Raw genomic sequence first — 23,785 nt, forward strand, 5'->3', positions numbered from 1 at the left:
GTGCAAATACGTTGTAGTGGCGGAGTTCGGAAGCTACTTTCGACTTCCTGTTATTGCACTCAACAATTATACATAACCGGATATAACGTCATAACAATTTCTGTCTTGTAATCAAAAGGGGAATTCCTGGAAATCTTCTTCACTTTCGTTATTTTGCTCATTATCCGCAAAACATTTGAGTAAGCAGCGAAGACGTTCAACACCTAATTTCGTAGAAAACATGGATGATGAAGAGTGGGAACTTGTTTCCATGGAAGAGGTAAAAGGTTATGTCGAGGAACACGGTGTCTCCGGTATCGAAGATTTTTTTAGAACACAACTAGGCCGTTGGAAAGATGTAGAAATCAAGATTGGGGTGACAGGCAACTCAGGCGTTGGAAAATCTAGTTTTATTAACGCCATACGAGGGTAAGAGAAATGTAGATCAAATTTATTAAAATCATAAAAAAACAACAAATATTTCGTTTGAATATTTCAAACTGTCAAAGTTGTAATTACTATTTCTTTAAGTTACGAGAAAAATTTCATTTTAATTTTGCTTTAAACGTACGCTTTCATTATTATAATTTTACTTTACGACTAAACTAGAAAAAAATTGAATAAAGCAGAAATTAAAACATAAATGTCTCATGAACAATGTCATGAAATCGAAAATAAGTGTCAATTTATGTTACACTTGCAAATAAAGGCGATTGCACTATAAATACTACAGCTGTCTCTCCTAAGATAAAATGTAATTTTCCCTCCCTGCTTAGACAATTTCGCAAAATAACTCTAAAATACTAATGGTCTATGCCTTTACAAATCATACTAGCCTATACTGAAAATGGATTAGTAGCGAGGGACTTGCCGAGCGGAAATCGAATTCCTGTAATAAAAATTAATGCCCAACATAAAGTTTTAATTTGAACCATAGAAATAGACTAAAAATTGTAAAATTGAATTTATTGTAACGTTTCGTCTTTATTTAAGACAACTTCAGACTGAAGAGGTCTTAAATAAAATGGAGTAATACAACTTTCAATCATGCAATCACAGAGGGCTGTTATTTTGTCATTGCTCAACTTTAGTGCTCAAACTACACTCCTTCGGTCGTCATACCTGTTCACTATAGCATTTCTCACCTACGGAAAAAGCGGAGAAACGAGTACTTCACATGGAAAATTTTTCTTCTCCTCCACTTATGTTCCCTCATACAAAATTGCGGCAAGCGACTGAGCCCAAGCCCCAATACCTTATACAATAAGTAATATCAATAGTAAGCATTATCAATACCAAATTACAGCTAGACGAGCATTTCGCTAACTGGACTTTAAATGAACAGAACATCTAAATTACAGCTATATTTCTTAATTAAAGACTTCGAGAAGACGATGAAGACGCAGCAGAAACTGGAGTGACAGAGACAACTTTGATGGCGATATCATATCCTCATCCAACAAATCCCAAAATTATTTTCTGGGATCTTCCCGGCATTGGAACACCCAACTATCCTGATTTACCCACGTACTGTGAAAAAGTAAACTTGGAGAAGTACGACACCTTCTTGATTTTCACCAGGGGACGATTCACTCAAAATGATCTGATTCTGGCGAAAAAAGTTATCTCTATCGACAAGTCTTTCTTTTTCATTCGCACACACATCGATGTGGATTACAACAACGAGAAACGAAAGAAAGCGTTCAAAGAAGAAGAAATGTTGAAGAAGATTCGTACTGATTGTTGGAAAAATTTTCAAGGCGTCCGTCATGGATTGAACGAAGATAAAGTGTTTCTTATCAGTAACCACCATCCTACCAAATGGGATTTCGCACTTTTAACCCAGTCTATTCTCGACGTTCTGCCGTTTCGACAACGAGAGTGTCTCACTTTGTCTTTAGGTGTTGTAGCAAATTTCTCCCTTGCACGTTAGCACAAAGCAGTTATGCGTCCGCCGGTTCTCTATGGGACTGTATACTATCTAAAGCTAGCGCGCAGTCAAACACAATTCTCAAAATGTCATCAATTCCAATTCATGCTCCTTACTCGTTCACAGGCATCAACAAAAGACAATGCCGTCTGAATTGGACCCTTCTAAAATACTCAATAATCATAAGTTCCTTTTTCCGCTTTAACGATAAGTTCCCAGTCTCAAATAACAATCATAATTTATTTACATAATTTCCGACACACTCCCCCCTTTGAGCCTTTAGGGTCAAACATAACTTTTGTTCGCCAACATGCATCCACAGCTGCAGCCCTTCTGGGTCTCCTGTTACTTCCTGCCATGCTCTCCTTTTCTCTATCCTCTAATATCTCACTACCTTGCACTCCGTTATCATGTACCCTTACATCTATCTCAAGTGGATACAATTTTTGCAGAGGCCTACTTATATACTGAGGCCTTCCTTTACTGACAACTCTGACTTCTGCTCCTCTGACTATATCATCCTTTGCTACGACTAATCTCTCAATTCTCGCTGTTTTCCAAAACCCTCTTTTTAAACTTTCGTCAAAAACAAGAACGACATCACCTACTTTTGGACAAAAACTACCCTTCACTTTTTCGACCTTATGGTATTCTCTTAAATTTGTTCAGTACTCCTTCCTCCACCTTGACCAAAAATGTGTCCTCAATTTCGCTAAATATCTAAACCTACGTTTTATCTCTCCTTCATCTTCATCCCTAATAGCGTTTTGAACTTCTTCGTCTGGAATAGATGTTAATCGTTTTCCAAGCATGAGATGGGAATGAGTCAGTACATCCACATTTACTTCATCATCGTACACATACGTCAAAGATCTGGAGTTTAACGTACCTTCTACCTCAACTAATGTCGTCAACAGTTCTTCCCTATTAAATCTAGCATTACCCAATATCTTCCTCAGACAACCTTTCACCAACGCTACCATTCTTTCAAAAAATCCACCCCACCAAGGTGTCCTTGCCAAATTAAATTTCCACACCAACCTATTACATTCCAAAAATGATTTCACCTCCTTGCTTTAAACGTCTTGGCATTGTCCGAAACCATTAGCGAAGGTGTTCCCCTTCTAGCGGTGAACCTTCACATGCAATTCAAAAAACAACGTGCACTAAAACTAAGTCAAGATGAATTGCTCTTGTCACACAGCAAGAAAATAATGCAATGTACACCTTAACCATCTGCCCACCTTCTTTTGCAAACAATGGTCCCGCAAAATCCACACCTACCTTAGAAAAGTGAGGGAAATATTGTACTCTAAAGTCTGGCAGACCTGCTTACACTGGTGTTTTGTAAGCCTGGCCTTGATGTCTTCTACAAATCATACAATTACCAATCACCCTTTTTACAATCTGTCTACCTCGAGGCACCCAAAATTTGCTGCGTAGCTGAGCTAAGGTCGCTCTCACCCCACTATGGTGAACCTTCCTATGGCAATCTTTAATGATTAATTCTGTTAAGTGGTGATGCTTAGGCAATAAAATTGGTTCCCTCGCTTCTAACTCTAACTCTGAATTGCCAAGTCTACCCTTACATCTAATCATCCCATTACGCTCCACTATGTTCAATTGTCTGACTATTTGCTCATAATCACTACGTTTCCTTACTTCCTTTTGAGCCCATTTTATCAACACTTGCTCTGCTATCACCAGCTCTGATACTCTCAATGCTCCCGTATTCCCTGCCTCATGCTTAACTTTTGCCTTCAAATTGTCTACAAACCGTTGAACAAATGCCATGACCCTTACAAGTCTTTCTATATCACTAAAATCTCCAAACTTCACTGCACTCTCTACTACCTGTGTTGCAACTAATGCAATCCTTTTTACCTCAGCAAGACTTTCCTCTGTATCCTTAACCTCTTTTGCCCTTGACCATTTGCACTGTGGACCTGACAACCACCTTGGTCTTTTCCACCAAAGCTCACTTCCCTTTAATTGCGATGCTGCAACTCCCTAGAACCTAAGTCAGCTAGGTTCTCTACACCTGGGCAATGTCTCCAATCATCCTTTCTGCTAAATTTTAAAATTTCGTTAACTCTATGGCGTACAAATTGTTTCCATTCTCCCTTATTACTGATCCAGCACAATGCAGTCATACTGTCTAACCAATACTATGTTCCAATAAACTGTACGTATCCTCCCAACGCTGACTTCACTGTGTCCATTAACACTGCCAGTATCCTAGCCGACATAAGTTCTAATCTGGGAATGGTCTGAGATTTCAATGGCGCTATCCTCGTTTTCGCAGTAAGCAATTCTACATGATAAGCCCCATTTAGTTCTGTTACGAAATATATTACTGCACAGTATGCCTTCAGGCTGGCATCTGCATACCCATGCAAATAACACTTTGTCTCACCAATCAAACTACCATAAACACATCTCGTCACTACTAAGTCCCTTACTTGCTCTAACTCTTCTATCCACACCTCCCACTGTTTCCTCCTGTCACCATCCTACTCTTTATCCCATTCAATGTTCTCAATACACAACTCCTGAAACAATAACTTAACACAAACTATGATTGGGCTTACAATACCCAACGGGTCAAATAATTATGCAAGTACACTTAGTATGTTTCGCTTACTAGGAATGAGTGTTTTTGCTCTTTCAGCCAATTTCCACAGGCAAAACACAAATTGATCTGATTTACACACCCATCCCAATTCCAGTACCTTCTCAAAACTTCCACTACTACTATTTTCCCCAACAGATGCTTTTGCAAAAGTTTGATCATCAACCACATTCTTCATAACTACATCTACCTTTCTCCCTTCTAAATTGCTTCCTTCTCTCCTTTCTATTTCTTTAAGAACACTCTCATCATTACTGAGCCACTTCCTAAGCTTAAATCCTCCTGCAGCCATTTGCTTACTTGCTGTCTCATATAACATGATTGCTGCTTTCCTCGATTGATCACCTGACACAAGGTCATCTACATAAAAGCTGTCTCTGAGTTTCCTAACAAATTCTCTATCTACTTCCATGAATGAGTCTAAATGATACTGTAGCATTGCATTCAACAAAAATGGAGAGCAATTAACCCCAAACACTACTCTACAAAACCGGTATTCCACAGGTCTTACCCTTTCACTATTCACATCATCTACCCATAAAAATCTTAGGCAATCCCTGTCCAAAGTGTCAAGTGCAATGTCCAAAAATGCTTTTTCAATGTCTGCCACTAACGCAACTCTTTTCTCCCTAAACCTTATCAAAATGTGAAATAATAATGGTGCTAATTTTGGTCCCACATGCAAACAGTCATTAAGCGAGGAATCTTTTGGTGACTCTTTACATGACGCACCATAAACAACTCGTACCTTGGTTGTCTTCGCATCTTTACGACGAACAACTGCATGATGTGGTAGGTAATGTATTTTATCGGCTCGCTCTAATTCTATGACTGGTTCTATAACACCGCTACTCAACTGATCCTTGATTGTCTTGTCATACTCATCCATAATGTCTGGTTCTTTCTTCAGCCGGACTAACTGACCTTTTAATCTTTTCAAGCTTACATTAAAATTTGTAGAATCTAATCTATGTCCTTCCTTCCAAGGCAATTTAACACTGTATCTTATACCATTAAACACAATAGAATCCTTCAAAGACTCGTGAATCTCGTCCTCTTTAACTATTCCTATAGTTTCAAAATCCCACAAGCGATTGACATTCATATCCAAATTTAAATTGCTAGAGCTTTCATGAGCAATGAAGTTTACTTGAGTGTGCAAGTTATCTAAATCGTTTCTAGCTTTCATGGGCCTAATTTAGTAGACACAGCCACCGGTTCATCTACCTGTCCCCGAAAAACATTTCCTTCCTGAAACCACCAAAGATAATCAGCTCCGACCAAAACCTCAATTTCCAAAACATCCTTATCCTTGCAAACATCTGAAAACCACAGACCTTTTAAATGAGAATAATCCCTTTTTCTCAACTCCAGATGTTCATTTCTAAGTTGAGATATACAGTCTACACTATATGCTTCAATATTCACACTCTCTCCCCCTGTAACTGAAGTCAACTCTAATTGAAGCACTTCTCGCAATTTACCTTCAGCCTTCTCTATACCAAATGATTTGATTTCTACCCATTCCTTTCTAATAGACTGAATACCTGCTCTCTGTATTATCTTTCTTTTCACAAATGACTTGTCACTTCCTGAATCAAATAAGATTCAGACTCTAACACTTCCTTTATCTCCCTTAATAAAAGCCTGTGCTGTCTGTAATACTACCCTACAATGAGATCCCAAAATAGAATGGTTGGTTTGAACATCGCCTGAAAGAATCCCATTGGCTTCACAAATTGACCTATGGTGTGCCTTCCCACATGCATTACATTTATTATTATTATTACAATTTTTACTGACATGTCCTTTCTTCAAGCAAATAAAACATCTTCCGTAATTACAAATCAGCTGTTTTCTCTCATTTACATTAATGACTTTCTTACATTCCTCCGGTCTGTGTTCCCCGAGACAATAAACGCAGTTTCGTGCTGCTTTATCCGTTTGTTGACCCCTCGTTGCGACCTTCGTGTTTTGCGTGACGCCGACCCGATTTGTCTATAATGTCTCGATCTTTCTTATTGTTTCTCCCCGTCATTTCCCTTGCTCCTTTCTCCGATCGGCTTGTGAGCTTCTCGAAGCTCTAACTCTTTAAGAATCGCATTCAACGCATCTTTCATTGACCACTCAGCGAAATCGTGGCCTCTTGTAATTGTCAATCGAAAGGCGTCCGGTAACTTCGCAATAACTTCTGGTACTACAATTGCTGAATACGCGGCTTCGTCCTCTCCTAGGGCCTTTAACCCACGGTAGTTCGTCTCGCAGGTATCGTATAACCGCCGTAGCTTGTCGATATCTTCTTCGTCCGTTATGGATTTAAAATTCATCAGGTCCTGGATGTGTGCTTTCTGGATCTACCTTTCAATAATTCTACTGCTTCGTGATAGTTTGCCGAAGTTAACGTAAATCCCGACATTGTCGATCTTGCGGGCTCGAGTAAATAACTCCTCAAGTACGCAAACTTGTCTACGTCCGCCAATCCATCATTGCTATTCACCGCACTGTCGAACGAATCGCAAAACTCTTGCCATTCCTGTGACCGTCCGCTAAATTTCTTTACTTCCAGCTTTGGGAGTTTTGCTCGAATAACTCTTTGCGTCTCACTACTCGAACTGCTATTCAATGTGTCGTTCAATGTCCTTGTTGCCGTTTCAACTGGGGAAATTGACTCCTTGATGATATCGTTTGAATCCAAAATTAGTCTCTCGAATTCCGCTAGTATCTCATCCGCATCTTCTATTTCTTTACCCAGTTCTTCTTCCACATTTTCTTCGATTATTTCACTCATGAGTTCGATAACCGCTTCATCAAAGACTTTCAATGTTGCAATTTTATCATTTAACCCGTCTCGTAATTGTTTCAATTCATTTCTATCGATCTCACTGTCTGTTCCTCTTATTTTGTCTTTCAATTTACTGGCGATTTTTCTCGCCGATCCTCCATGTCCTGCGCGCACTCGTTTCTTTTTCATTAACTCTTCCAATGTTCTTTCCATCTACCGAACTTGAATTTTCCAAATAAAAGCTCCGACTCGAAGGACCACGTGTAGCAAATTTCTCCTTTGCACGTTAGCACAAAGCAGTTATGCGTCGGCCGATTCTCTATGGGACTGTATACTATCTAAAGCTAGCGCGCAGTCAAACACAATTCTCAAAATGTCATCAATTTAATTTTCTAGTCAAAGTTATACATCAATTCCAATTCATGCTCCTTACTCGTTCACAGGCATCAACAAAAGGCAATGCCGTCTTAATTGGACCCTTCTAAAATACTCAATAATCATAAGTTCCTTTTTCCGCTTTAACGATAAGTTCCTAGTCTCAAATAACAATCATAATTTATTTACATAATTTCCGACAGGTGTGCTGACCAGCCTTTCTACTGACATTCTGAAACGAAAAGCTGATGTTCTTCGAGGTATGTCTTTCGTGTTTTTCATTTATGTTGAAATTCCCCCTGTAAAAAGAAACTTACTGTTGCATCGCATCCTAGGATTCTAAGTCTAAGCGCAAAAGCTAAAAACTGGTATGTTTTCTATATGAACCTTAATAGTCATATGTTTTTAGGCCGAATTTGGGAAGATAGCAACAGCATCAGCAGTTAGTGCATTGGTACCTTTACCTGGATTGTCTATTGCCGTTGATCTTCCTCTATCGCAAGCGAAGTGAATTTCTATAAATCACAGCTTGGTTTTGCCAGATGAAACTCGCATGAATTTAACATGTTGACGCCATCCCATCAAGAGAAAGTTCGCCAATTATGTTTACAAGTGCAGCACAACTTGCAGCAATAATGGCTACCTACGCAACCAGTTCTACAGTTGAAGAGTTTGCACGGTTCGTGCCAGTTATTAGTTCTGCGATTGCCGGGGGAATATCGTTTTGTTCGACGTATTCTTTTTACGAAATTGTGTGTCTCCAGATGGAGAGTGTAGCTTTAGAATTCCTTGATCAAGTAATGATAACATCCGCGGAAGACTTAGATCTTGACTAACTCGTTTTCAAGTGACTTTATTACTGTTAGTGCATTTTTGCAGAAATAAAAAACGTAAAGTAGAAATGTTTGAGATGGAGTCTACCATCATTACTATTATTCATATTTATTGTATTAGGTTTACGTGCTTTTATTAAAATTTACCTTTCAATTGAAAAGTTTGATCAACATAAGATGACCAAACTGATGAAAATAGCTATAATAATTTCATCGAGTGTTTCATAACTGAATCAATTATTGTGCGTCATCGTGATCTCGTAATGAGAGAACATCCACAACTTTCAAAGCTTGCAAAGGCACTGCTAGTTGTTAGTAAATCTAACATTCGTGAATTTGTGCAACACCATTGGCTGATTTGCACATAGGATCCGTAGATCTATAAAAGAAGCTGAAGAAATGGGGAAAAACTTGGATGTTAATTTATTGACTAATGATGTACAGTTAAGCCTCTATTAAGAGCACACCCTCGGGAATGGACTGGTGTCCGCTTAATGGTAGTGTGTGTTTATTGACTGAATTTCACTGCTGAATGCATTAGCTGAATGTTCATATATGATTCATATTGTCCAATAAATGTTGCAGCCATGACAACCGTGCTTGCCTCGGAGAACACCCTCGGAGGACTTTGCCCGGGATCAAAGAAAATGAAAAATTTAAAACGGACTACGTGACGTAAGCAATAATAAAATATGTTGTGCTGTTTTTTGATTATATAATTAAGATTATAACATTTTACTGTTTCTTCCACTTACGAATCGTTATTCATTCTACAATTTTATGGAATATATTATCAATTTTGCTGGAAGATTTAAGATGTTTCGCGTCCAAAAGTGAAGATGTGAAGCAGCAATGATAAAAACATAAATAAAATATTACAGTAAAATGATTCGAAGTTCTGCTCCTTGCCACGATTGACTAATTTAACATCTAAAGTGAAAATCTTCCGAATAGACAAAACGTTTACATCGAGGCTCATCAAGTATAAACCAAGGAAGCGATTTTCACCGATGAACATGTAGAATTACGACGTTCCTTGAACAAGATTATTGAAAAGGACATCAATCCTTTTGTTGATGAATGGGAAGCTGCTTTTAAATTTCCTGCTCACGATGTGTTCAAAAACTCGGCAATGCTGGTTTCTTGGACTGAATAAACCAAAATATGGTGGCATGGGACTTGATTTTACTTACAATGTTGCCATGGCCGAAGAACTGGGTACATACTAACTATAAATTGTAGAAGTGCTTCTAGGAAAAGCATTTTAGATTCAATTGTATTTATTCTGACTAATCCTGAATCTGCCACTGTCCAAAATAAGCTGTCAAGTAAATATATAAATTAGTATGGCACCAAAATTAAGACAGTCAAGAGATGCTTTAATTTTTCTAGCATATGTTTCTTGTAATACTGCCTCTGTATTGTAATAATTAGGAATCTGTTCATCTAGTCAAATTTTATTTGTGGTTGTCTATAAAATTTTTCATAATAGGAAATATCAACTGTTGTGCTATCCCTATGGCAATTGGTGTTCAAAGTGATATGTGTACACCTGCTTTGACAAGATTTGGAGTGAAGAGCTCAAGCAGCAGTATCTTGTTCCTTCAATTGCTGGTGATTATGTTGGCTGCCTTGGAGTTAGTGAGACTGGTGCGGGCTCTGATGTTGCCAATGTTAAAACAACTGCAGTGAAGAAAGGAGGTGTATTATTGCTTATGTTAATGTTGTTGATTTCAATATTACTTATTATAATTATTTGGAAAAAGTAATTCCTTGTGTTGTTTGTGATCAGCTGTTCTAAAAATGTTTACAATATGTATATATTTTTATGATTGTGTCATTTGTAGGTGATTATATAATCAATGGTGGCAAAATGTGGACAACAAATGGTCTTCAAGCAGACTGGATGTGCCTTTTAGCAAACACCAGTGAAGGTCTTCCTCATGAGAACAAAAAGTTTGATTATACTACCTTTGAATATACCTGGAGTAAACATTGCTAAAAATATAAAAAGATGGAATGAACTCCTCTGATACAGCTCAGTTCTATTTGAAGATGTTGTCGTGCCTCAAAAAACTTGATTGGTGAAGAAGGAATGGGTTTCAAATACCAGATGTTACAATTTGTTGATGAAAGAGTTTTGGAGCTGCCTCAGGTGATAAGATAACACAAGTTTGTTGTGTCCTAATCATGGCTAATATTTTATCATCATTTAGTTTTGTTAACCATGGAAAGAGCCATCAATGAAACAGCAGAATATTGCCGACACCGTGAAGCATTTGGAAAAAGTTTATTACAATCAATACATTCAATACAAATTAGCTGAGCTGGCTACTGAAGTGGAACTTCTTGGTCATTAATTTGGAATCACTGGTATGTACTGTTTGTGTAGGCCAATGTCATGTGAAATTGTCATTTATTTTAGAGACTAGATTTTACTATAGTTTAGTATGTAAATTCAGAAAGATTACCATCATTCATTATCTTAGAAATTTATTGTTATCACTGTCAGCGAACACAAAATATTTTCATAGTGGAAGCAAAAAGTCGGGCTGCATTCTGTTTTTATCTTTATCATCAAAGGTCAAGTATTTTGAATTCACATGTTGACCTAGTTTGTTGTAAAGTTTCTATAAGATCTGCTTCCAAAAATGTGTCTATAATGTTTGTATTAACATTATAACAAATAACTTAGGCAGGTGGGAGAAACACCAAAGTTTTAAAATGTTATTAAGTAGGATCATAACTAGATTTCTCTTTGACTGCTTAAGTATTTCTACCCATAAATCAACGTTTGCTGCGATTAATAACATTTCAATCTATACCTGATAAAATCTGGCAAGTATTATTACAAATACATTTGTATTAGGCACGCTAAAGCGCTTTTGTTGTCGTGCTACACTACATTTAAATAGTAGAATATACTACACAGAATATACATTTACACAACCAGATACACAACCACTGACGTCACAAATCCCTTTGGCCGCGCACAAAATGCCCGACAAATTTAGTGTGACAGTGTCATTTTTAAATGAGATTTTCTATCCCAAAGAATCGTTTTTATCCGTTAAAATTTTTACTAGACACTTTCAAGGTTTACACTATGCAATTAGATGAAAATATGAAACCATGAAATTTCGTTCCATAATGACTTTAATGTACTTCATCTAGTAAGAAGTAAATGTATACAGTCTCTTTCGAACTTAATCTATCTAGCCAAATATTCACGATTGAAAATAAACGCGACAATGGATATTTTTGCAATTCGTGGCCTTGCTTAGTTCGAGCAAAAGAAGTTAATTGAAAAATGAAGTTGATGGATTGTTGCAATAATTCTTTCCAGTGGAAATCCTATGACACATTTGTGAATGTAATGTATGAAAATGTTTCATTTTTCAGATCAATATTCTCGTGGTGAGGAGGTGAATCTCCTTGCAAGCATGGCAAAATTGAAAGCTGGACGTTTAGCACGGAAAGTGACGGATACTTGTTTGCAATTTTGGGGAGGAATGGGATACAGCTCTGAGACTTTGATAAGTCGTCTATTTCGAGACTTGCGACTTTTGTCCATAGGAGGTGGCGCTGATGAAATAATGCTTCAGACTATTTGTAAGCTGGCAAATCTTGGTCCATCAAAAAAATGAATCAATGAACTCACAAGAAGCAAATTAGCATGTAGAATGTACCGTTTTTGTAAAAAGATCTAAATCTGTAAAAATGATGTTAAAGACAATTGTTGCAGGAACGAGTATCCAAAATGAGATAATCGCATTAAAGGCCCTTGAACAACGACAAGCCCTGCAAGGTTTAAAAACACAAAAGTCATCAACGTATGGGGAAAAAGTTTCACGTATGACAGAGATCATCGAAGGTTAAATAATTTCTTTCGGTACTTAGGTTGGATCATGCGAGAGTTGAAAAATTCACTGTTGTCTCTGAACGTCTGTTTATTAATTAGCGAGTCCGGTGGCAAAACACCAGTTATGCAAAACAATAAATGTATGTAGGTAACTTACAGGTGCAAACGTTTGTGGCCGCTTATATTAGTTACTACATTGCAGAAACAAACATATTTATCTTTTGAAGTGACTAATGGAGTGCTTTCAACAGCTCCAGCCAGTGGAGGTTTTCAAGACTACAAAACGACATGTTTTCCATGAGGAAGGGCTTGTTTCTCCTGAAACGACTCGTCTACCGACTCTTTTTGTTGGATCCGTTTCTGAAAGATATACACGAAAGATTTGGAAAAAAGACCGAGACTTTATCAGAACCTACTTTAGACGCTGCTGTATGAAGATATTTTCGGTACTTTTCTGACAGTGATAGTGCCATTCGCACTATCGACAAATACCTAAGAAAATTTACCAAATTGGGACACAAGCACATCCGTATTGTTTACACTGGCGAAGTCAACAGCCTCGGTCGTGATGACAATCGTCTTGTCTTTCAAACTGGTCGTGATCTCTCCGTTCGAGGTTTTGTAAATTTTGTTCTTGGTAAAGGAATGAGTCTCGATTTGCTGATTGTTAGTCATCGCTCATTCCACATGGGCTAACGTCGAGGGCATTAAGCTTCAACCGGAGAGCTCTTTTTACTGTTTTACTATCAGAGTATCTCTTGCCAAGGAGTTTGAAGGATTCAAATTTAGATATGTTTGACAAGACCGGCTCAAAACACTGAAGGAATGGCAATTCTTCAAAGTCGTCTATAAATCATCTTAGATCACATTTTTAATAAACTATGTTCATTCAAACATATGCTTGACACTGCACTGTCTGAAAGTTTCAAATAAAACGACTAAATTAGCACTTAGTATACAGGCTGCGATCCATTATATAACAACATGTATCTATGCATTTTAAAATGAAAAATGAATTGAAATTAAAATTCCTCCTTTCCTAAATTAGCTAATAGCGTGTTTCAGCTGATCGCATTATAAAAACATTGTTTGATGGAAAACTTTTGAAATCTGCTTTTTGATCAAACATGTTATTTTAAGTAAAAGTTCGCTAATTGTTTTCAACAAAACATATTGGCTTTTCCAAGTTTTGTAAGTATTTAGTAGCGGGGTAGAGTTCGATTGTTCAAAAATATGTCTTGAATCATGATTCCAATTACTTTTTTCATTGCCCATGATTAAAGAAGTAGGCAATGGAAGTTCACAGGACATTGGAGCCAGCCATTTTTTGTAGATATTCATACATTCCATTTGTCATATTGGTGACGTAATTGAAAAAATTTCAAAATGGCCGTCGAAGCTTATATTTATGAGAGTTTCGTATGTTCCATATTGAATTTCACCTAACGATGCATTGGTTAACGTTATCAAAATGTTCACGAAAGCTTCCTGTAGCGGCTGGAGTGGTCGCAGCAGTTGGTTCAGTCTGGCTGACGTGCAAGGATAAAATACACTGCAGGAGTAAACACAGTAATTCTTACAGTGGGTTTTTTTGGGATTATTTTGTTCCGAGTTATTTTAAGACCGACAAGCTTCCAGAAAGGCGATCAGGCCGCCCAAAGCTGTCTCAGACTATTCCTCACGCCGAGATTCGACGAAATCAAAAATTAGTCCTCGTAAATTTTGGTTTAGTTTCGCACTATGAAAGTAACAATTTAGCTGCAAACGACCTATTGAGGACAGAAACTCAGAATATCGTCTTTCTGAAGGCTTACTTTTTAGTGTTTATGATGGCCATAGTGGATGGCATTGTGCTGAAGAGGTGATGAAAAGATTGCCATACTATATTGCCGTCTCCCTACAATCTCATGACATTGATCAAAACATTCCTCACTCCAAAACACTCGATAAAATTTTTTCTACTACCATTTCATTAGATGAAACATGTGTATCGAATGATTTGAAAAATATCCTAGGAGCTAATGGACATGATTTATTGAATAATGACAATCGGTTGCAATAAAGATAAGTTAGCAAGTGCTTACAGATTACTTGATGATGATATAGTTTATGAGTCCTTGCCCAAGGTCAATGGTAATGACCATGAAAAAACAATGACGGGTTTAGCTGGTGCTTGTGCTATTACAGCTTATATCAATGGTTGTGATTTATATGTGGCTAATTCAGGTAAGGAGCATCCTTGTAGTTTGAATATTAAAAAAGTAAACAATCCATTGAGCATTATTTTGATTTATTTGTTTCTTTCTATTTTAAAGAACATGAATGATTTATTGAATTTATTTAGTGAAATGTATTTTAACCTTTTTTTGAAGGAATAATTGTTGATTTCAGTTTATCTTTTAACTAATCAAATAAAAACTTTGTTTCCTTACCTGTGTCTTTCATATCTATATCAATGTTTTGAATACCCACATGAAAACCATTTCATAATTTCCATCAAATGACCTTCTATCCAGTGGCAGATCCTGGGTAAGTCAAAATACGTACATCATCATTCCTCATTTCAAATACAAAATACTGTAGCGATGATTTTGTTTGTTGAAAACTTCTAAACAATATTTTAAAGCCAAAATTTTACCAGTGGGATTCTTTATAAAATATTTTGAATTTTAAATATAATTCTTATACTGGATTCTGATTTACCTTGAATCCGCTGCTTCTTCTACGTATAACCATTGCTGTTGAACTTCTCATGTCAATAAACCCATTTTTTCTTCCTCACTACATCAAAATCAACAATAAGTTGTCGAATTCTTACGTAGTTCAAAACAACGTCTTTATGTTTAATATTTTGTAAATTATTAAACTAAACGCAATGGTTTAGAAATCATTATCATCATTTTAACCTCCTTTGTTTCATTTAAACATGGCGCCACGCTATTCACGTGTACGATAGTGTACTACATCGATAGGGCATTAAGTAAACCATGAGTTAATGTATCATAGGGAACAAATAATAATTCCACAAGTCCACAGGCCACTATTGGATATTTTCTGACGCTTATCTTATTACGCACGTGATTAACATAATGGCGTCAGTTAATTGCATTGGTTAATTGCTCTGGTTAATTGTATTTTGTAACCAATAGAAACACTGTATAAGCTGTATGTGGACGTACAGTTTTCCTTGTACGTAATGTGACAGGATATTAGGTCGATATTTCTATTCCGCTCTGTATCGTTGTCACTATTTGACATCATAATGTATTTGCTCTTCAAATACCGTGATCAATTTCAGGCGATTGTCGAGCTGTTCTTGGCTCTAGATCATCCGACGGAAAATGGATTGCCACTCCTTTATCCACGGATCAAAATGCTTTTAATCTGGACGAAAATGATCGCGTGAAACAAGAACATCCTGGTGAAGATTATATCATAAGAAATGGACGCCTTCTAGGATACTTGCAGCCATTTCGAGCCTTCGGCGACGTGATGTTCAATGGAATTCACAGTTACATAAAGATTACTTAAACGGCATTTATGGCCGAGTTGTGATACCTCAACAGATCTACCGTACCCCACCTACCTAACTGCAGTGCCAGTGGTAACACATCATACTTTAAACAACGAGGATAAGTTTCTGGTGATCGCCAGCGATGGCTTATGGGATATGATGAGCAATGATGCGGCCGTACAATACGTGGGTGACTTATTGGATCATGGTTCCGCCTTTGGAAATGATGAGCATGGTAATGTAGTTAAGAGGAATGCAGCTAGTCAGTTGATACATGAAGCTCTTGGTGGAGACGATAGAGATAAAATGGAAATGTTATTGCATGCACCTAGACGTGTTCGAAGGACCGTGAGGGATGATATGACTATAACTGTTGTTTATTTTGTAGAAAACTAAAACCTGTATGTAGGTTGCCATTTAGATTTTCATGATTGGCAATGTTGAGTTCGAAATTTTTGTAAAGGTAATATTGCAATAAATGAAGTGTCGACGACAAAATTGTCTTATTCAATTTGCTTTCAATTCGACGTTGTAGTTAATGTCTTCAGATGCAATAATCATTTCCAATCTAATCTTATGGTAATTTTGTAAATGAAACTTTAAGCACAGCAAGCTTGCATAGTAAAATATAAAACAATGGAGCTACACGTATTTTGATGAAAAGTTCGCCAAGGACGAATTCATTTCACAACTCGTTAAACAATTCTACATTCTTTTCAATGATATTTCTTGTACATGTGGAAAATTGTCAAACAACGATGAATGTAAATGTCATCTTCGTACAAACGCTTTTTATCACATTACGTCGTGAAGTCAATTTTGCAGTGACCCATAATAATGCTACCATCGTCTTTCATAATTCACCAATTTCTTGTTCAAGGAACTCCTTAAGTACGATTCTCTAAAATTCTCTACAAGAATCGAGTCACTTACGCACTAACAATGTCTCGAAACGATACATACATAAAACAATTTAACCCATTTATGTTTCTACAAGAAAGAAACCAAGTTATGAATGCTGAAAGCTAATCCAAAGAAGACGTGGATAAGATCCTAGCCCAGGCCTTATTCTCAACGTTTATTTAAACGTCATGTGACCAATGGATGCTCCAGGGAAGAGTAAACAGCCACGTGTACACAACATTGCCATTATAATATAACACGCCTATTCGTAGGCATCACCTCTGAGTTTTCGGCTACGAGACCCCAGCATTTGAAGGACTTGGGGAAGACTCAACCCCACTCTCGCTGTTGCTACTTGAACGACGTGACCTTGGAGTGGGAAGGCCAGATTTCATCAACTCGTTCAAAATCAGCTGTGAAGCACACCAAACAGCAGTTCGACAACCACGTGTTTTCAAGGACAGATCTCGTACAGAGGCGATCAGTGTTATCATGTCTACAATAGTAATTTTTTGTCTTAAGTGTAAAAATCGTGTTTCAATACTTTAAAAACGATGTCAGATAACTTTGTCGACACCGTTGTTCAAAGCAGGAGGGTAGAAAAAATAAATTACAGCCGCTAATTTTCAAATTCAAAATATCTTTATAAAAATACCATAGGTTATGAATTTCCCAAGAATAAAATCTAACGAATCACTGGGCTGCTGCAATAAATTTCGCCTAATGCTTGGTCCGTAAGAGGATGCTCAATTGTTTGCTAAGGTAACGAGTTTGAAAATGTATGTGTTGAAGCAAGCTGAAGACATACAAGCCTATACGTAATATATGACGGAAAGCTTGCACAGTCTACTCGACCAACAAATGGGGTTCTTAATAATTAACTGTATCTTCTTACACTGCTCCGGAGTAGCTTGCTTTGTCACAAACTATTGTAAAATCATCTGAGCACGCGCGTTTCTGGTCATGGCAATCATCAAACTAAAACTTATTTTGAAGTAATAGATTGCTTAGTCGAATATTATTACAGATGCTATCTGTGCATGCGCACTTCACTCGATCAGCAGTTTAGTCAAGAAAACGGCTAACTGGATCAAATTTGAATCGATTTTGGGGTAATTAGATCGTTTGGTCAACACGTGTATTTTTCATAAAATAAACTGTAACATCCAAGGATACTGCAAAAATTCAAACAAATTCTGATTTTTTGACTTGTAATTTAAACATGTTTATGGATTTGTTTAGCAGCATTGCACAAAAAACGCTGGTTAAATTTAGTTATTGAAAAACACCAACATTCAGCGATGGAATTTTCTGATATTGTTTGTTGTGTGGCACGAGAAATTGCAACGATAGTAAATTAGTATAGGCGACAGCTTTCAAGTAAATTATTAGAATAATTACCTGTAAAATCACTTGTTCGGTTTACATTTACAGTTTTATTTCTTGCCTTAAATCCGCTGATTTCATCCTTGCGAGAAGACTGAAGACGACGTATACACGACAACATGTCATCTACACTTTCACTGATGTTTATATTTAAAGGAGAATGTCTGATACGTTCAATTCTACCAACTAGAGCTTCAACCTAAAACAACAACAAAAGAGAATCATAGCAATTGTGCATTAGTCTTCAAAAAAAATCACACTGAAAAAACTCCAGTGATTGTCTTACACGGAAAAAATAGTTAAAAACATGGTGCTACGTAACTGCAAGCGTAAGTTGTATCCACATTATGAATGAAAATGATCGTATTAAATAATAAGAAAGAGATTTTTACAACGAAACAACATACGTTGACATCATTTATTACGTAGCTAACTTCTTCTATTATAATAACTACGTCTTGAGCCGTTTTCTTCCTTCTATACGTCATGTAATCGTTTACCTTAGCATGCTCCTTTTGTACGTCAAGTAAGAGTTTATCAAGACGAGATGGATTATGATGTAGCCGTCCAGAGGAAGAGTTTAGACCACATGATGATACCCTTCTTGTTGGCCAGAATTTACTAATATCTACTTCCGCCTGCACGAAAAATTTGCAAGGTTTTCACATTTAGTACAATGAACATTAACCAATGAATTTTTGGCCTTACATCTACACGTTCAATTTAGTTTTGATTGGATTTCAAATTTTATCAATCACATCCAAATCGACAACAGCTACTTGTACAGCCTCGATACAACGTAGATGACGTTCTAGAAATCAATTTCCGGCAAAACAATATTGTTGTACATTTGTACTCACCATTCGTCGTTCTTTTTCCAGACATCTTAGTTGCTCGTAACATTGATCAATCCTCAAATGCAACTCATTACAAGTGCTTTTCTTGGGGTAGGGCGAACCAGTGAGACTTTCCTTTCCATGGCCAATCCATGAATCATCATCTGATTTACACGAAATGGATCGTTGAAAAACCATATTTCTCACTTGATAATCATTAAAATCACCTCCTTTCCACGAGTTACAATATCCATTCTGTGGTGATTGTGCAGCAATTTCTGTGAAAGCGCATTCGTTACCCATCTGTCCATTCTGAGGCCAGGAACCGCTTAAGGATACAAGATTTAGCGGTTGATGGAACGGCGATTCCCTGTGGTACTCAAGTGATCCAACATGTTCCCCACAACGGAGACCTTCGGAGTCACTGGAATGTACCCATTCTTCACGTGCTGAACAGTACTGTGAACAAAAGAATCCACCATTACCAAGGCTATCCACGGACGATGACATCTGAGGTGACGAAAGATTTTCATAACCATCAATAAAGGATACACCATTGTGGCTAATACGCGAGGTGGTTGGTGATTGGATAGCCCAGCCATGCATGGATACAGGACTAGGTGATGTAATTGGTGTACTCACTGAGGTGTTGTGATTTACATCAGCGTTGGTTTGCCAAATGTGCTCGCCAGAAAAGGATGATGATTCATATTTAGTATCTGGTGATGGTTGAGGACTTGGAGATGTCCAAGAACTTGAATTCTCATCATTTCTAAATAAAAAGTATTTGTGTAGAATTTACTAATAAACAACAATGACAATGACTGAAATAAGCAAACAATGTGAAAATATTTGCAAAATATTTACACAAATATTTACACAAACATGGTGTAATATTTTGTGCAAAGCTTGCACAAACAAAATGTGTAGTATTTACACAAAGGTTGAACAAATAGTGAAAAGGTTTAAATATACCATTGTATAAATTCGATATGATTATATACGCATACAGTACAACCATACCTCAAGGAGGAGTCAATTGTAAGAGGAAGGAATGCTTCTGGTCGATTGCCTTCTTCAAGATTAAATATTGTTTCATCAAGAACATCGGACAACATGTTTAAAGCAACATGTTGTGATGATGGTCCTGGTCCACCAACATCATTTTCACCATTAATTACTTCACCATCCATAACATGCAAGTGAGAGAGATTTTTTGTAATTGCCAGATCACTTGCATCACCATATGCATTCTTTAAAAAAATTATCACGGCTATTACATGTGTGCTTTAGAAATAAAACAAACACATTTTTTGGGGGGGGGGTCCTTTTCTGAGCCTGGAGGCTCTGTCTGTCTTCATGCAAAAAAACTTATTTCATGATAAGACATCACAAAGAAATAAAAGTTCTAAATAAAATAGAAAAGTCCATTTGGTAGGTACATAATGCACTGATATATGATTTTACCTATGCTCTGATAACAGAAATTACAATGTGGATATTGTGTAGATTACCAATGTTTTAAACCATTTCATAAAACTTAAATATATATATACAATATACCACTTAGACATTACTTACTAACAAGTCATAAATCTAGTACTAGTTGAGAAAATCTAGTTAAAGTAATGCTAATCAAATATACAACTGTTTGTAATTCTAAGTTTAAACTCAAACTAGTAGCATAAGTCATTTTGTAAAAATATCATAATTCAAGTTTCAATGATCCAATTAAATGTTAGTACTCTGCAATAAAAATGCTTATACTTCTATTTTGGCACTGATACGTCATTATTGATGATGTTGCATCAATCTTCGTGCCAAAAATTAAAAGCAAACTGAGTAATTTTGAAAAGCTGTGATAATGCGTATATGTTTTACATATTACTTTCCAATTATTAATTATTTTGTTTAGTAAAACAAGCATTCATAAGACAGAAAAACTTTAAGAAAATATTTTGTAAGGTCTCTGTCTCACTTTGATTTAACAACATTATGTGAAACTCATTCATAGTGATATGTGAAAATTTAGTGCTTTAACAAAATATTCTAAAACAGATTGAAGTCCATAATAAAATTTTCTTCTGTCAACAACTGTACTACCATTTTTTTAAAAATTTGAATCACTATTACATGTCTACAGTCTATATAATGGTTTAGCAAGTTTTTTTAGTAGTTGTGTAATCAACATAGGTGCATATTTTGAAATCAATTCTTTCTTCAGAATAAATGACAATATTACTTATGATAAAAGCCTTCTAGTGGTAATAACCTATAATGATAATACCTCCATACAATCATGAGTAAAATACAATGAAAAAATTGATGTAGATTAATGAGGAGAGCATTTAAATAAACATTCATTCATGGTAATACAATTTACTCATATTTGTACACACTACAATTGCATTATACTACCAGTATTTATACATTATCATACATAATGGCATGGAGAATGTGAAACTCATCTGTTTTTACAAACTCACATTAGTGCTCCTACACAGTTAACCATATGTTGATTGAACCATTGCTATGATTATTTGTGATAATATTGTTATGATGTAAATATTGTTTAAGAGGTTGTTAATTCGTATACTGTTGGTGCCCCAATCTCCTGAAATATGTAGCACTAACACACTTTGTCTCAAGGTCACAAGTAACTTATTACAAAACAATTTCAGAAGCAATTGAATATACAACTACATATTAATATAATTCAAAAAAAAATTAACTTGCACAATGTATTATTATTGTCACTTGAGCATAATATTCACAGTGTTCAAATTCAAAAATTAACAAAGTTCTTGTTCACAAGTGATCCAGTCCAGTGTTAAAATTGGGTTAAAGAATATCTATTCAATGAAAAATTAAAAGAAACTCTTATAAATCGAAAACCCCTGCTATCTCAGTTATCAGTCTGTTTACATTGCTATGTTGTCATTTATTACAAAATATATATTAATGATATTTTACAAAGCTGCGTGTATAACCAACTTTATCATTAGGAAAGACATTAACTTACCTGTGGAAGATATTTTTCGACTTTTCCCAATGTTCTTGTCTTCCAATTCAGCAAAAATGGCTGAGTTGAGAGATTGGGTATAACCTATAAAAATATTAAAGCAAAACTTACGATAACCAGTCAAAGTGAGTCAATCACTAATCTTAAAATAAAAATTTACCAAAAGTAATATCAACGAAGGAATATTCAGTCAAAGAAAGAACAAACAATTTTCGACTTAAAATCTCCAGCATTATTATGTGAGTGAGGTTGAAAAGATTGTCATTGCCTGTAAAAGTACTTTTCTTTCAAGCAGAATACGAGCGATATAAAAAATGTACAGATTTTTACCTTTAACTCCGACTCTTCAATTCTTGGCCTAGATGGCGTACGTCTTTGTTTTTCTATTTTCTCATTTTGGCCCATTTCATTGTGATCGGAAAACGCCATTACATTTCCTTCGATGCATTGTTGCTTCGAGGTTTCATAAAATATTGTGTGATGAAGCTTTTCGGACGAAATTGTCATCTGGAAAGAACACCAGACAACTTTGGAGCTACTCGGTAAGACTGGAGCGATCCAATCAAAATTGATCATTGGAAGTTGCGGGCGCAAGCAGTTTGTTCATGTTTTTGTCATTAGACTACTTTATGTAAATAAATTTTGACAGGAATAATATCGACTCCAAAGACCGACTCACAGATATAAGGCATTTTGAAGCAGTTTGAAAGTGTTTTTAAAACATGGTAAGTGTATTCAACTAAATATAACTACGTATATACTCGGGAGTGGATCTGGGTCATGACTGACCGTGTCAAGGCTATCGCCTAAGGCGTGAGCCTCCGCTAGGGGGTCTGGGCCAGCTCCCCCAGAAAATTTTAAAAAAATTAATTCTCAGAAAACATGTGGTGCCTGAAATAGGACAAGTTTTTTTAAATTTTAAGCTTATACCTCGGAGTAAAGGGAAATATAATTAGCATGCATAATGTAGTAACAGTTCAGATTCAGGTTTCTTTTGTAAAATTGCAGCTTCTTCGAAAATAACGACTTTTTCAAAAGTCGTTCATGTTGTCTTTTATGAAATAACGACTTTTTAAACGTCTTCATTCTTAGTGTTAATAAAGTAACGCTCTCACGTGTGGCAAAACATATTTTCTTGACTCAAAGTAATAATGTCGTTATTCCAAACTTATAGTTAGAATAACTCTGATATCCGTTCTCACTCTTACGTGTAGTCTTACCAACACAAGAAACTTGCAAACAGCACGAAAAGTGCTTCACTTTGATTTTGTTGGTTTCTTGACCATAACATATTTCATCAGGCTCGACTGACTCCAATTTGGGGCTTTCCATTTCAATTTATATAGCGGCCCTGAAACAATCAACTCCAACTAAGAAATTTAGTCTTCAGTATCTCTAAAATATATATATTTCTCACATTCTTATGCATTTTTAATATTTCATTGTATTTTGCAGTGTTAAAAATTGAAGGATTTATATCGTCGTAGTTGTCATAAGCATTGATTTATTTACATAGTGTGCACCCAACAAGCCAAAGGCAGTCAATGCTGAAGGCAGCACGGTAATGATGCTAATAAGTGGCTCTAGTTACATCATACAACTCTAGTATGGTTGTTCCAACAGATATCATGCAACCAATACATATGCTGTTAACTTAGCTTAAATCAATTAGCTCATTTAACCATTTCGACCTGCTTCAAGTTCAAACTTCTTTGACTGTTTTCGTTAATT

At 36.2% G+C, this 23,785-nt stretch overlaps 2 protein-coding genes and 2 pseudogenes across 2 annotated transcripts; 3 read left to right on the top strand and 1 right to left on the bottom strand.

Moving 5' to 3' along the window:
* The first annotated feature begins 154 nt into the window (after nucleotides 1–154).
* Nucleotides 155–8,600, top strand: LOC124445270 (annotated as a pseudogene).
* A 922-nt stretch (nucleotides 8,601–9,522) lies between these two features.
* LOC124454873 lies at nucleotides 9,523–13,440 on the top strand (annotated as a pseudogene).
* A 904-nt stretch (nucleotides 13,441–14,344) lies between these two features.
* Nucleotides 14,345–16,405, top strand: LOC124445262 (pyruvate dehydrogenase [acetyl-transferring]-phosphatase 1, mitochondrial-like). Its single transcript, XM_046995971.1, is given in 4 exon segments — nucleotides 14,345–14,619; nucleotides 15,692–15,889; nucleotides 15,892–15,972; nucleotides 15,975–16,405. Coding segments are annotated over 4 exon segments (792 nt in total). The 5' UTR covers nucleotides 14,345–14,435; the 3' UTR covers nucleotides 16,304–16,405.
* Nucleotides 16,406–16,558: 153 nt separating this feature from the next.
* LOC124445240 lies at nucleotides 16,559–22,587 on the bottom strand. Its single transcript, XM_046995947.1, has 7 exons — nucleotides 22,385–22,587; nucleotides 22,055–22,138; nucleotides 20,056–20,285; nucleotides 19,057–19,804; nucleotides 18,697–18,834; nucleotides 18,212–18,395; nucleotides 16,559–17,306 (listed from the first exon to the last, which is right to left on the bottom strand). Exons 1-7 carry the CDS (start codon nucleotides 22,559–22,561, stop codon nucleotides 17,104–17,106), a joined length of 1,764 nt encoding a protein of 587 aa, XP_046851903.1. The 5' UTR covers nucleotides 22,562–22,587; the 3' UTR covers nucleotides 16,559–17,103.
* Between the last annotated feature and the right edge of the window lie 1,198 nt (nucleotides 22,588–23,785).

The sequence above is a fragment of the Xenia sp. Carnegie-2017 genome, unplaced genomic scaffold (assembly GCF_021976095.1).
Source record: "Xenia sp. Carnegie-2017 unplaced genomic scaffold, XeniaSp_v1 HiC_scaffold_1, whole genome shotgun sequence".
Lineage (NCBI taxonomy): Eukaryota > Metazoa > Cnidaria > Anthozoa > Malacalcyonacea > Xeniidae > Xenia > Xenia sp. Carnegie-2017.

What these genes read in the sequence shown, in the direction of transcription:
- LOC124445240 (XM_046995947.1), bottom strand. Translation starts at nt 22,561, where the DNA reads ATGACAATTTCGTCCGAAAAGCTTCATCACACAATATTTTATGAAACC. An exon ending in TTGAAGAGTCGGAGTTAAAG is followed by an intron (nt 22,139 to 22,384) that starts GTAAAAATCTGT and finishes ATATTTTTATAG; the next exon opens with GTTATACCCAATCTCTCAAC. An exon ending in TACAAAAGGAGCATGCTAAG is followed by an intron (nt 18,396 to 18,696) that starts GTAAACGATTAC and finishes TTGTTGTTTTAG; the next exon opens with GTTGAAGCTCTAGTTGGTAG.